This window comes from Nansenia antarctica, assembly GCF_963989245.1.
Source record: "Nansenia antarctica genome assembly, chromosome: 5".
Classification (NCBI taxonomy): Eukaryota; Metazoa; Chordata; class Actinopteri; order Argentiniformes; family Microstomatidae; genus Nansenia; species Nansenia antarctica.
Window position 1 is genome coordinate 52,988,667 of NC_137690.1, and position 14,588 is coordinate 53,003,254.

Genomic DNA, 14,588 nt, shown 5'->3' on the forward strand with positions numbered 1-14,588 from the left:
ATGGCACGGCTCATCTTAACCAGAATCAACTTTAATCAACTTTTAGCCAGAATCAACTGTAACCTTGCCACCCAGACCAGGATGGCATCAGACCAGGTACTTTTTTGTGACGATTGTATGTGCTTGACTTGTGCTGTTTGTGATTGACTTGTGCTGTTTCAATCAATCTAGGAAGCTAGCAAGCTCCTGGCCAGTTTTGTCAGCTGGCTAGTAGAGCCAGCCTCCTTGACATGTTTTGAATTACTTATTGCATGCTGTAATTCCCCCAATGGGGTTTTACCATTGCATTGTCATTGAATATTATTAATAGAGATGTATGCAGTTATTCCATCAGGCTGTACCCTAGTCCTAGGTAGTCGGATAGCATCCTCCTCTATGCAACCCTGCTGTGCAGATAGAGTCGGAGAAGTTTACTGCCATGTGTGGAAATAAAAATGACCACGTCAACACAATAAAAAAGTAAAACGTTTTAAAAATTCTTAAATCCTAGTAAAACATATTATTAAATACTTATTTCACTGACTGATGGTTCGTCGGGTGGTTGTCCCATTTCTTGTATTGAGAAATAAACTGATACATACATAAATACTATGTAGCCTAATGTATTCTGGTTAATCTTGTAATGTGGGTGTTGCCCTGTCCATATTACTCATTGAAGTTGTTAGAGGGCAGTGTGATAGTACCATATTATGGCCACTAGATAGTGCTGTCCCTGCTATTAGGTAAAAGTGTGATTTATTGTTCTCAGTGTTATCTTCAGTTTAACATGATACTGATGTATACATGTAGAAAGTTAGTACCGTTTATTTATGTCCCTCTTCAACATAACATCTGAAATCAAATTCATAAAAAAAACAAAATAATTAAGCCTAAAAGTGACTGAAAGTGATTGTTAGGGTTGTCTAATTATTGTGCTGATTATACAGAACATTATCTCTGCAGTCTCAAATTTGACAAATTAAGTGAAATTCGACTCTGCTTATGAAATCTCAATAGAAGGTCCTATGAATTGGCTTTGAATAACCACCACATAACACACAACCATCAACTGACCACCAACCAATAGTCTAGATCTCTCAAATACCACGAATTATGTATATCTAACCATAATTAATAATTCATAATATAGCCATGTGTCATGTATTTCTTGGTACACATGTGCCAAGAAAACGTATATGATTTCTCATCTCCTCTCTCTCTCTCTCTCTCTCTCTCTCTCTCTCTCTCTCTCTCTCTCTCTCTCTCTCTCTCTCTCTCTCTCTCTCTCTCTCTCTCTCTCTCTCTCTCTCTCTCTCTCTCTCTCTCTCTCTCTCTCTCTCTCTCTCTCTCTCTCTCTGTGCCGTTTAGCTTGGAGAGCTGGGCAAGGGAGCAGGAAAGGGCGGAGGTGGCGGAGGCTCAGTGAGAGAGGCAGGTGGGGCCTTTGGGAAGAGGCAAGTTGCAGAGGAGGAGCGGTACTTCAGGTGAGAGGATCTTATTTCCCTTTAGATATGCAAAGGCTTGCTCCTGCCACACGTAAACCTGACAGATGCCTCTTGTAGAGTTGCAGTTGCAATAGGTTGAAGTACATTACACACTGTACATAAGCTACCATAACTGTATATATCTCTAAACTACTGTACTTACTTACCATACTGTACCTATCACTATCATTGTCATGTTTTTTTATATCATGTTTTTATATCATGTTCTTATCACTATTTGCACTTCTGGTTAGATGCTAAACTGCATTTTGTTGTCTGGTACTTGTACTTTTTTTACTTGTGTAAAATACTGCTTGTAAATTGCCTCCCCCTCTCACCCCCCAGGCAAAAGGAGCAGGAGCAGCTGGCTGCCCTGCGGAAGCACCATGAAGAGGAGATAGACCACCATAAGAACGAGATTGAGCGGTTGGAGCACGAGATTAACCGTCACAAGGGGAAAATCAGGAAACTTAAACATGATGACTGAGAAGTCTTTGGTCCCAATCATAATGTGTCTATGTCCAATATCTCTCATTGTTTGCTTGGCTGCCCACTGGCAGTTATTGCAGGAGATTCTGTGTGAGTCAAATTATTAATAAAGCACTAAAGTTATTTTTCACTATGGTGTTTTTTTTGTCTGTGATGATAATGTTATCTGGTAGTGTAATAGGTTAATGGCATGTTTAGAGAGGCAAGGACAGTGGCAGCCAGGTATAATCTTTTTCTCAGCCTCAAGTCCTCATGGGCCGCCATCATGTGAGGACTCACTGAAGTACGCACTTTTGTTTGACTTCAACAGAATAGTCTGAAAGCTGCTTCGGCTCCTTCATTCCATTCCCCCATATTTGTATAAATAAATACACATGTATATAATGTTGATGCAATTCCTTGAAATGTGTTTGGTTCTTGTGTAATTTCAAAGGGGGCCTTTCTGGACCCATTTAATGTATTTTGCTCTGAAAAACGTATGGCTATAATCACAAAAACAATACACATTCAAAGACGTTCAGAATATATTTGTCTTAAAGTAATGGACTTCATTGGTGGAAAGTGATATCAATCAATTTTAAACCTTTTCGATTGGTTGAAGAGATTGCTACGTAGAGGATCGTGGGGGGGCGGGGGAGGGGGTTCGTCGCCGAGTGGTGGCGTTGCACGAGCGACGGGACTGTTTCGAAATCTGTCTCGTGGGTAGACCCAAACATATTATTAATATTCACTACTTTGGATAAGTCCCATAGGTTAATTATTGCAAAATATAATTAACGGTAGTGTTATTTTCCTGAATACGATAGGTAAGCTTTTGCTAACTATTCATTTTGCACCCTTTTTGGCGGGTGGTTTATTTGAATTCTGAAAGGTGTCCTGCACGCCAGGCCTCTACGACTGCTTCGTTTTTACGTTATGAACGCTGTAGCTAACTTTGTTTAGTACTTTTTAAAAAATATTTGCAATTGTAATGATTTAATGTTCATTCGACTTAATTTAATGGTTGAAATTGTGCATCCATGCATTTGTTATGTCTAAATGTAACGTTTGCCAGCTATTAGCTTGCTATCTGGCTAGCAACATGAGAGGGGGGCGGGACTGTGCTTTGCCTGTCTGCCAGAGAGCAGAAGATAACACAGTAACGTTACAGGATCAACCCCGTAGATGGGTAGATTTCAACTGAGTGCAACCGTTGCTCGAATGCTCTTGGTTGTTGAGATGGTAAAATACGTTTATTTACAAAGCTAATTCAACTGAATAACAGTTAACAATCAAACAGTAAACATGGTGTCCCCCCCACGAATGATGTACTGCCCCTCCGTGTGTGAATTTGTGACAATTATTTAAACGCTTGTTTTGTGGATTAATGGGAGACCGAGAGTATGTGGAAAAACAACAAAAAGCTACGTGACTGTAACTCAAACGGGGCATGAGATATGCTTGTTCAAAGTTTGGTGGGGGGACACCTAATGGGCAGGAAACCTAATGGGTGGAGCTTATAGGTCCTTATGAGAAACCTACTCATGAGGGGCTGTACATGTGTGCCGAATTTCCTAACTATAGCACACACAGGACAGGAGATATGCCTTTTCAAGGTTTGGAATTTCAGTGGCTGGATTATCCAAGTACTTGACACTTGTCACAGAGTTGGACAGCCTTCTCAACTCACCCATCACAGTTGTACTTTGATCAGGTTTTGCTCCGGATACTTTAACAAATCCAAGTATTTACGTTTCCATTATACTGTAACCATGTCTGGACATGTATGACATTCATCTGTATCTACTTTCAAATGTCCTGATCTTTTGACAACTAACATTTGGCACAATCTTCTACTACAGGACAAAAAGTAGTCTGGTCTGCCCAACTGCCCCCAGCAGTTCAGAGTAACGCAGGACAACCTAATCAAGGTGAGGAAACACCTGCACTGATTGAGCTCACCTTGTGTTTAGTTACCTTTGTTACTCTAAACTGCTCCATAGTAGAAGATATATATGACAGAGTGCCAGATCTCTATGGCAAGATGTATCATTCAACCAATTTTCGTCAGAATGGTCCCAATGGTGTTTGAGATATCGCATGTGACATACAAACAGATGGGTACAGATCCACAGTGCCCAGTTATTAACCATCTCGGTTCGTCTCTTGGGCTGCAATAGGCAACTCAAACAGATTGTTAGATTATTTTTTATTAAATGTTTTAATAATGGCAGTTGATCAAAATGTATTACATTATAACTGATATTCACTTTCTCACCTGTCTTAACAGTCCCCCCCTCTCTCAGGAGAATGGCAGACGCCGAGGTGAACGGTAGTTCTGTCGCGGTGAAGGAGGAAGAGGAGCCCATGGACGTCACCACCACGCACACAGAGAACTACCAGACACTCATCGATGCCGGGCTGCCACAGAACGTGGCTGAGAACCTTGACAACATCTTTCAGACTGGTAGGGAGTCATACAATGGTTGAGCTTTACCAAAATGCAGAGGACTCTGCAGCAAACTGCTTACCCTTTTATCTAATGAGTCTGTAAAGACCTCTAACACCTCCCCAAAGTCAGTAGAGTCGTGGGGGTAGTGGTGGCCTAGTGGATAGTAAGTTGGGCTTGTGATCAGAAGGTCATAAGTTCAAATCCCACCTGGGGAACAGTGTAATCTCTAATTAAAAGTCCCTTTGGATAAAAGCGTCTGCTAAATGTAAAATCTAACCATAGGGTTGGTGGCGTACGCTGACCTGGACGAGAGGGCCATCGACGCCCTGAGGGAGTTCAATGAGGAGGGGGCGCTGTCTGTGCTACAGCAGTTCAAGGAGAGTGACCTGTCTCATGTGCAGGTGAGTGTCCTTGCTGTGGTTGTCCCGGTGATTCATACGCTAATTAAGACTATGTGTTATGCAGTTGTGCTGAGGCGTTTTTCAACGTGTGTCCCATGAAAAAGCTGAAGAAAATTCAGAATTCAAATGAATTTCTACGACTCAGTTTGGTGATGAATGTGATGCAAAGAGGGGTCTGGGAAAGTAGACACCTCTAATGGGCTATTTTGCCACCCTACGTTGAACATACATATGTTTTGACAGTTTGGTTTCACTTGTGTTCCAGAACAAAAGTGCATTCCTCTGTGGAGTTATGAAGACTTACAGACAGAGGGAAAAACAAGGAAGTAAAGTACAGGAGTCGACCAAGGGTCCCGACGAGACCAAGATCAAGGTAAAAGGTTGAAGAATGATTCAAGAGTGCATATAAGGTGCTTCTCCACTAGAATTTTTTTTTTTTTAGGGGAAATGGTTACTCTGGGAAAGCACCATTAGTCTGCTTTATGTTAATAATGATTTGGGTCAATTCAAGTGCAAAGGCTGAATACAAATTCAGTTAATTAATTGGAAAGTTCTCATGGAAAATAATAATTTTAAATTCATCAATTTCATTTAATTTTAATTGACTATGACGTGTTGACTGAATTGAAGTTTAAACTGATATCTACCCTGGTGTAAATGTTATTCAGCTCAGCTCTGTTTTGTAGTTTATTAACCTTCCGGTAAATAATAATAATAATAAATGTTCCTCAGGCTCTGCTGGACCGGACAGGATACACCCTGGATGTCACTACAGGACAGAGGAAATATGGGGGACCCCCACCTGATGAGGTGTTCCAGGGAACACAGCCTGGCATTGGAACTGAGGTAAGGATGGAGGTCTACAGTACAGTAGGGATTGATGAGTTAACACCCCTAGTCCATTCAGCAATCTCCAACTTCTTTCAAAAAGGTTTTTCTCCAACTACCCAACAAATCCATCATCCGAACCATCTTAAAACTTTGTCCACTACCAAAATAAAAATCAATATGGTTGTGATTGTGTTATATGGTCACCTGTCTCGCTTTCTTTAGCTGATTGCATTTATTGTGAGTCACAATAAATGTAAATAATAATCTAATGTCCTGGTTACAACATCACATACATCTGATACACAGTATCAAAGGTCTAAGGAGCTGCTGATCTAATAACATTGTGGAGCTTTCAGTGATCCAGGTTGTCTTCCCCAGGTGTTTGTGGGGAAGATCCCCAGAGACCTATATGAAGATGAGTTGGTGCCTCTGTTTGAGAAAGCCGGTCCTATCTGGGACCTAAGGCTCATGATGGACCCTTTGTCTGGTCAGAACCGGGGCTACGCTTTCATCACGTTCTGCAGCAAGGACGCAGCACAAGAGGCAGTGAAACTTGTAAGTCCCTGCAGTGTTTCAATAGTCCATTACCTCAGGAATCGAAAATGTCAGACTACATTAATCTCGGACTCTATAACTAAGCTATGACACTCACTCTTTTTAAATAATTTTCAGTGTGACAACTATGAAATCCGATCTGGCAAGTACCTCGGGGTGTGCATATCCGTGGCGAACAACCGCCTGTTTGTCGGATCGATTCCAAAGAACAAGACCAGGGAAAGCATATTAGAGGACTTTGGTAAAGTCACAGGTCAGTCCCAGTTCAAACACCCCCTTTTTGGTTTTACACTGAATGACATTGTTTATTTTCTGCATGTGTTGTATGACGTGTGGTGCTGATCTCACTCTGTCCGTTGTTTCCATCCATCCATCCATCCATCCATCCTTCCCTCCTTCGTTCGTTCCTTCTTTCCGTCCCTCAGAGGGACTTCAGGAAGTCATATTGTACCACCAACCAGACGACAAGAAGAAAAACCGTGGATTTTGTTTCCTGGAGTACGAGGACCACAAGTCTGCAGCCCAGGCCCGCCGCCGCCTCATGAGTGGCAAGGTGAAGGTGTGGGGGAACCCCGTCACCGTGGAGTGGGCGGACCCAGTTGCTGAACCTGACGCAGATGTCATGGCCAAGGTGAGCCTCACCGCTTGTTACTTGCTGTCTCTCACTAACAAACATACACCATCGTTCTCTCTCATTCACAACCAATTAAGAACTCCTCTTTTTGTGTAAAATATGAATATGGAGTTGAGCCAAGTGAATCAGAATTGCAAAATGCTGTACAGGTTACAATATGATGAGATGCAATATCATACAATATAATACAGATATACAGTACAGGAAGTCAAGTAGTGTTCAACCAGTTTTGTTTGAGGAAACTCCTATTTCTACATTGACAAAACCATGATGACCTTATTCTACCATGCTCTGACTCTAATTGTCCAATGGTCTAGTAGGCTGATTGGTGAGTCACATCTTAACCCAGCATCCCTGTACACCAGACAGTTATAGCCGATAATTGTCTTGATTCCCACACTGTGCAAATTTCCTTCTGGACAAAGGTTTATAGTCCTATGTAGAACAAAGCGGTATAAAATCACTGAGATAAACAAGTCGTAGCAACATTGCACAGATTATTTTATTTTTTCCATTGTTTAAAAAAAACTAAAACAACATTATCTTTTGTTTTTAGTGAGGATTGGAACATAGAGTACTTTTACTTATGTTTGTTTACTGTGTCCAAAAAATATCATCTGTCAACATGGACTCGGGGGGAGAAGGGGGGTGTTATGACTCATTTACTGCGAAACAAATCTACCTACGGGTACAAATATAGTAACCTGAAGTGTGTGTGTGTTTATGCCTCAGGTGAAGGTCCTGTTTGTCAGGAAGCTGGCAACACCAGTCACAGAGGAGCTACTGGAGAAGACCTTCTCTCAGTTTGGGAAGCTGGAGCGGGTGAAAAAGCTCAAAGACTATGCCTTTGTGCACTTTGAGGACAGGGACGCAGCTGTGAAGGTCAGTTACCCAGACTATAGACGTAACATTGTTTTTCAGCAGTTGAACTAGCAGTTGTACTAGCTTAGTGAGTGTATCGATGAAAAAAATTCTGCTTTGCTCAGGCAATGGATGACATGAATGGGAAGGAGCTGGGTGGAGAGGAGATTGAGATAGTTCTGGCAAAGCCCCCAGACAAGAAGAGGAAAGAGCGTCAGGCTCAGCGCCAGACCACCAGAACCACAGGGTGAGGAACAGAAACAGACAGACAGAACAACAACTCCTGTCCCCTATTTCCGACTCCCTTGACTCTTGTGCAAATCTGAAAGGATTGGATAGGTTGGTAGAAGCAGAGGTGGGAAAAAACACACCTAGCTAGTAGGGATGCTCCGATTTATCGGCCACCGATTTAAATCGGCCGATTTCACTCCAAATGACTCGATCGGTGATCGGCAAAAATGGCCGATCGCAAAAACCGTTTTTTTTTTTTTTTTTTTTTTCTGGGGAAGACAGATAACTGAACACAAAACATAGGAGGACGTAACAGTATGTAAACCATGAAGGCCACGTTTATGATGTCTTTTATACAGCCATATTACTGACTTGGGCTTCAGGCCCTAACTGGGTGATAGGCCAGACTTTTACTATGCCATAAAAATGGGTCTGCGTTTGCTTGGTGCCTAATGGATCAAAACTTTTGTCTAAAAAGCAAAAAATATGTAGGCTATCCAGTCAGTAGGCCTACAGTTATGTATTTTAAAAAAAATCGGTATCGGTATCGGTTGATCTTGAGGAAAAAAATCGGTGATCGGTATCGGCCCCAAAAATCCAGATCGGAGCATCCCTACTAGCTAGCTACGACCATCTTGTTTATACCTATACAATCCTTTCAGATCTACACAAGTGTAAAGTGAAAGGACGACGTGTTGTTTGCCTGGGTTTGACTAACAGTTGTTAGAACTGGCTGAGGAAAATCCAGAGTAAGATTAAAGTGTGTTTGTTGTTGTTTTTCTGCAGGTATGATGACTACTACTACTACCCTCCACCACGTATGCCTCCACCAGGTAGGGGCAGAGGTCGTGGGGGCCGAGGGGGCTACGCCTACCCCCCAGACTACTACAACTACGAGGACTACTATGATGACTACTACAGCTACGACTATCATGACTACCGTGGGGGTTACGAAGACCCGTACTACGGATACGAAGACGTTTACAGCATGAGGGGGCGCGGAAGTCGGCCCAGCAGGGGTGGTCCGCCCCCACCCAGGGCCCGCGGAGCTCCGCCCGCGCGGGGGCGTGGGGGCTATGCCCAGAGAGGGCCGCCCATGGGGGGGCCGAGGGGCGGCAGAGGAGGGGGGCGGGGAGCGCCATTCCAGCCGCAGAGGGGCCGTGGGGCCCGAGGTGCCAGGGGGAACCGTGGTGGCAACGTTGGGGGCAAGAGGAAGGCGGACGTCTTCAACCAACCCGACTCCAAACGCCGGCAGACCAACAACCAGCAGAATTGGGGGTCCCAGCCCATCGCCCAGCAACCGCTGCAACAAGGTGGCGACTATTCCGGTAACTATGGTTACAGTAATGACACCCTGGAGTTTTCACAGGATTCTTATGGGCAGCAGTGGAAGTAGACGCAGCAAAAAAATTGGCAAGTACAACAACAACAAAAATCACAAAAGACCAAAAAAAACAAAAATACATAAGGAGATTGGCTGCCATTTTTGATTGACTTTTTATTCTTCATCCCTCGTGACAAAAAATATATATTTCACTGACACACAAAAAATGGACAGAACCCCAGAATTGGCTCAACTTGATTGGCTGGAATTGCGTTTTGGCTGAAGAAGTGAATGTAACCGTTTTGCTGATTCCTTATTCTTTATGGTTACATGACGGGACATATGTCTTAACACACAAAGCCCTTTTACTCCAACTTTTTGTTTGTATTTCTTTTAAAGCCAACAATGGACATTTTAAAAGTGGACAGTCATTCTCAAAAAGTCTGAGACGACATTAAAATCATGAAAATTGTCTGTTGTCCATTCTCCCCCCAACCCCCTTCCGTTACCTGTACTCTCCCCGCACCCCCAACCCTATTTCTGGTTTCTGATAGTGGCATAGCGACTTGCTTGTAAATAATTGCATATGGTTATAGCTTCATATACATTTTTTGCAGTGATGGAGAAAAGAATCCACAGGAAGGAGGAAAAAAAAAAAGGTTTTGTAACGTTAAAAATGTATGTCTAGCATTTCTAGAGGTAGTTCAATTGTGTTTTTTAAAACTGATATTATTATTATTATTATAACTTCCTATGTTTTCTTTGAACTTGCCCGTTAGAATTGGTTTGGCTTACCTTAAGGGCCATAGCAGTTTGTTCTCTGGTGTTTGTATTTATAACTTTTTCGTTTGTTCCGTTTCAATAAAACTCAGTTGAGCATCATTCAATTGTCAGATACCTACAATTCAATGGTGTCATTCAGTATTTGAGTCAATTCCTACCTGCCTCAAATGTTCACATTTTGGCAAAGATATTGTCTGTTTTGTTTGTTAAAAAAAAAGGATGAACCAAATCTAAATGAAATCATCACTAAGCAATTATGGAAACAAGAGACTGCACACATGATGTTTGATTGATAGAGTGACTGAATAAACAAGGATTTTAACCCATTATTTTTCAGGATACGCCACACTATTAAGATTATCTAACCGATTGGAGCCTCAAAGATAATTCCACAGTATGTTTGAACAAGGATGCACAATTCACTGTCACCATGTTTATACATTGGCCAATATGGGACACAGAATGATCAAGAATTAATTAAACAATCCCATTCACTCAACAATCAGTTATTTACCTCTATTTAAACACAGTAGGCCATTGGGAATATTTGTATAATTGTCGACACAGAGAACAACTAAATAGATGTGATTTTTTATCCCTGGAAACACAGTGGATATGATATTGCGAAGGGTTACTGTTTTTTTGCAGAGTCATCAGAAGTGATGTCTATGCTGCTGTATGCTTGGTCTGTTGCTTCAGTTGTGATCCTTTGCATCCTGCTTTTCCGTAGAAATGTGCTAAGAGCCAAATGCCTTTTGGTCCAGTGATATTATTTGTGTTTATGTTTTTGTCCTTTTATCCCAACTTACCCAGGTGGTGAAGCAACAGCAGCACCCCTTGAGTGAGGAACTCACCTGAACTGTGTTCTTACAAAGGGTGAGCTAGTTTACAGAGTACTGTCACCTGACAACAATTACTGCTTCTCAGAGGGGAATATCCAGCCACATTAATACCATGCTTGTTGAAGCTAGTATCCATATTGTAAACCAGCTACATTTTAATTGATTCCTTTTATGCCTTTCATTGCAAAACTACCGTAACATTTAAAGGGGCACTTCACTCCTTTTTAACCTCATATTCATTATCTCCTGCACCATAGCAGTGTCTACAGATGTGAAAACATGTGATTTCCTGCATTCTGTAGTCAGAAATATATGTATTTTAAATCCTAAGAAAATAATAAAAAAAAACAATCAGATATGTTTTAAAAAGGCTTTAGTTTTTGAAAAAACATTTATTTACAGGTGCATCTCAAAAAACTTCAATATCATGGAAAAGGAATTTAATCCAAAAAGTGAAACTTTCATATATTCTAGATTCATTACACATGAGGTGAAATATTTCAAGCCTTTTTTGTTTTAATGTTGATGATCATGGCTTACAGCTCATAAAAATCAAAAATACAGTATCTCAAAATATTAGAATTACATAAGACCAATCAAAAAAATGATTTTTAATACAGAAATGTCGACCTTTTGAAAAGTAAGTTCATTTAAGCACTCAATATTTGGTCGGGGCTCCTTTTGCACGAATTACTGCATCAATGCGGTGTGGCATGGAGGCAATCAGCCTGTGGTAGTGCTGAGGTGTTATGGAAGCCCAGGTTGCTTTGATAGCAGCCTTCAGCTCGTCTGCATTGTTGGGTCTGGTGTCTCTCATCTTCCCCTTGACAATACCCCATAGATTCTCTATGGCCTTCAGGTCAGGCGAGTTGGCTGGCCAATCAAGCATAATTAAACCAGTTACTGGTTGTTTTAGCACTGTGGGCAGGTGCCAAGTCCTGCTGGAAAATGAAATCAGCATCTCCATAAAGCTTGTTAGCAGACGGAAGCATGAAGTGCTCTAAAATCTCCTGGTTGGCTGTGTTGTCTCTGGGCTTGATAAAACACAGTGAACCAACACCAGCAGATGACATGGCACCCCAAATTATCACTAACTGTGGAAACTTCACACTGGACGTCAAGCATCTTGGATTCTGTGCCTCCAGTCTTCCTCCAGACTCTGTGACCTTGATTTCCAAATGAAATGCAACATTTACTTTCATCTGACAAGGACTTTGGACAACTGATGCTGGTAAGACGCTTCTGACGTTGTCTCTTGTTCAGGAGTGGCTTGACACTAGGAATGCAACACTTGTAGCCCAGTTCCTGTGCGTGGTGGCTCTTGCTGAACTGACTCCAGCCTCAGTCCACTCCTTTGAAGCTCCCCCAAGTTCTTGAATCAGCCTTGCTTGACAATCCTCGCAAGGCTGTGGTCATCCCTGTTGCTTGTGCACCTTTTCCTACCACACTTTTCCCTTCCAGTCAACTTTCCATGGATATGCAGACATGCTGAAGGCAGCTATCAAATCAACCTGGACTTCCCTAACACCTCAGCAGTGCCACAGGCTGATTGCTTGTGTATTGAGTGCATAAAAGAACATACTTTTCAGAAGGTCAACATTTATGTTTTATAAATCCTTTTTTAAATGTTATTTGTGTTATGTAATATTCTAAAGTTTTGAGATACTGGATGCACTCTCATTTTCATGAGCTGTAAGCCATAAGCATCAACATTAAAACAAAAAAAGGCTTGAAGTATTTCACTTTGTGTAATGAATCTAGAATATATAAAAGTGTCACTTTTAATTAAATTATGAAAAATACTTTCTACAATATTAAAACATTTTTTAGATGCACTGTAAACTTTGTTTACCCAATACAAAGATTGGTAAAAAGCTTCTGACGCATACCCATTGGCTGTACCTCACATTCATCATCTCCCACGGCACCTGGGTAAACCCCCAAACCATGCAAATACCTTTCACTTGTACCCAGTTGTGCTGATCGCTGTCCCCATCTCATATCCTTTGGGGGAAAAAAAATGTCCTTCACCACTAGAGGCAGCCTTCTCAAAGAGAACCGAAGGACTAGGACTTTCTCAGACATAATTAACATTTTATTCTATTTGGCAATTGCGAACTGCTCTGTGGATGACCCTGTTATTTCAGTACTTGTAAAATCATCTAGATTTCAATGCCTTCATACAAAAGGTATTTGACAAGACTGGCAAGCATTGGATCCATAGACTTTTAATACAAATGGAACAAAAGGCCGAATCTGGAAATTTGTGTTTTTACTTTTTGATTCCACAAGAGGGCAGTATTGATTGTTCCAAAGACAGCGCAGCAGTAAAAGGTGCTGTGGCATACATATCTTATTGCTGTGTTGATTTTAATTGAAATAACCAATAATAAGTAGGTTTGTATTGATAAATAAAAGTGTGCTCATGTAAATACACCTCCTAAGCACAGTTGTGAGTTGATATGTTGCTTTTGTCACCAGACATGGGGAGCTGCCCTCAGGGTAGTGCTGCTCACCCTGCACTCCATCCATGTTGATGAATTAGTTTCATGGAGAGGACTTATGGGTAAGGAGTCCTTTTTCTAACCACAGATTTTTTCATATACTATAAATTTTTCCCTTTACGTTCTATCTGAAACACTTGAGGGATGTGTGTGGTGTGATGTAATAATAACTTGATGACAGTTCCATAGAAGATTCCAAAAAAGATTCCATTGCTAATCTAGCATTCCGCATTATCAAGGCTCCATTGAGGTGTTGCCAATTCTGACCTAAATAGACTTGTTTTAGGAGTGGTTGTCACAGAAATGTCTGACATTGGTTAATATGGCCCTCTTTCTATGGCCTTTTTCCAGCCCTCTAAGGCGCACTCACGGCCGACCTGGGCCACAGTGGAGATAGACATCTCTAATGAGGAGCTCCTGACATATCTGCGCTCCCAGACCAGTGAGACTCCACAAGTGCTCTGTGTCTTCGAGTTCCTGTTCCCTGTCATCTATCTCCTTCTCCTCGTCCTTCTTGTGCTTGCTCTCTACCATGTTCACAGAAGAGACCAGATAAGAAAGGTACCAAAAAAAATGCTTATTTTAGTTAAATTATCTGCTGCTTTTTCTGGAGGGGCAGTTTTGTATCCATATGCATATCCATAGTTTTTTGTATCCGTATGTCACCATTACAATTTTTTTTTTTATTATTAGTTATGAAAGCGACAGTAACATCAAAGGTCTATGCATTAGCCCTACACATAACATTTAGTCCTCCACTTTATATCACAGCCAGTATGACTACATTTTACTACAAAACAAAACCAATTCAGCATTAACAACAGAGGTAGTAGTACAATGCTTTGTGATTATTTCCTGTCACATCAGGCCATGTAAATGTCATTAGAGTTTAATATTTTTTGTTTTTCATAAACATTTCTGCCCCATCACCCAATGTAATTTTCCCCTGCTTGTCAATCACGCTCACTTTCCTCTAGCAACGAGTGGGCAGACTGCAGCAGAGACACACGCACACTAGAGAAATTACTCCAAAACAGCACTATAAGGATTGTGAGTCAAGTTTATTATATTTATATACACCAATTTCACCATTGAATCACCATTTTGTATTAAATATAAAATACATGTTACCACAACTATATAACAAGCATCCTGCACCACAGCACCACCTGGTGGTGTACAATCTAATGTAGAATAGCTGCTGCTTTGTTTACTGTTTTACTCTTTTATTCCTATAAAGTG

The 14,588-nt window shown here is 41.3% G+C and overlaps 2 protein-coding genes across 3 annotated transcripts; both read left to right on the forward strand.

The window, feature by feature from the left end:
* On the forward strand, positions 1-1,947 carry LOC308158127 (ATPase inhibitor B, mitochondrial-like; the record flags this gene model as incomplete). The annotated part of the gene is made up of 3 exons (XM_080531724.1): positions 1-96; positions 1,348-1,460; positions 1,806-1,947. The coding sequence occupies 3 exons, from the start codon at positions 1-3 to the stop codon at positions 1,945-1,947; spliced, it is 351 nt and encodes a 116-aa protein (XP_080387850.1).
* Positions 1,948-2,623: 676 nt separating this feature from the next.
* On the forward strand, positions 2,624-10,115 carry LOC308158815 (heterogeneous nuclear ribonucleoprotein R-like). Of its 2 annotated transcripts, none has more exons than XM_080532514.1 (12): positions 2,624-2,755; positions 3,791-3,859; positions 4,219-4,395; positions 4,663-4,781; positions 5,047-5,154; positions 5,514-5,627; positions 5,991-6,167; positions 6,285-6,420; positions 6,593-6,798; positions 7,534-7,683; positions 7,788-7,909; positions 8,680-10,115. In XM_080532514.1, the coding sequence occupies exons 3-12, from the start codon at positions 4,239-4,241 to the stop codon at positions 9,287-9,289; spliced, it is 1,899 nt and encodes a 632-aa protein (XP_080388640.1). In that variant the 5' UTR covers positions 2,624-2,755; positions 3,791-3,859; positions 4,219-4,238; the 3' UTR covers positions 9,290-10,115. The 2 variants fall into 2 exon arrangements, with proteins under 2 accessions (XP_080388640.1, XP_080388641.1); XM_080532515.1 differs by having other exon boundaries at positions 4,235-4,395.
* The last annotated feature ends 4,473 nt before the right edge of the window (positions 10,116-14,588 follow it).

What these genes read in the sequence shown, in the direction of transcription:
- LOC308158815 (XM_080532514.1), top strand. Translation starts at nt 4,239, where the DNA reads ATGGCAGACGCCGAGGTGAACGGTAGTTCTGTCGCGGTGAAGGAGGAA. An exon ending in TGACAACATCTTTCAGACTG is followed by an intron (nt 4,396 to 4,662) that starts GTAGGGAGTCAT and finishes ATCTAACCATAG; the next exon opens with GGTTGGTGGCGTACGCTGAC. An exon ending in GGACTTTGGTAAAGTCACAG is followed by an intron (nt 6,421 to 6,592) that starts GTCAGTCCCAGT and finishes TCCGTCCCTCAG; the next exon opens with AGGGACTTCAGGAAGTCATA.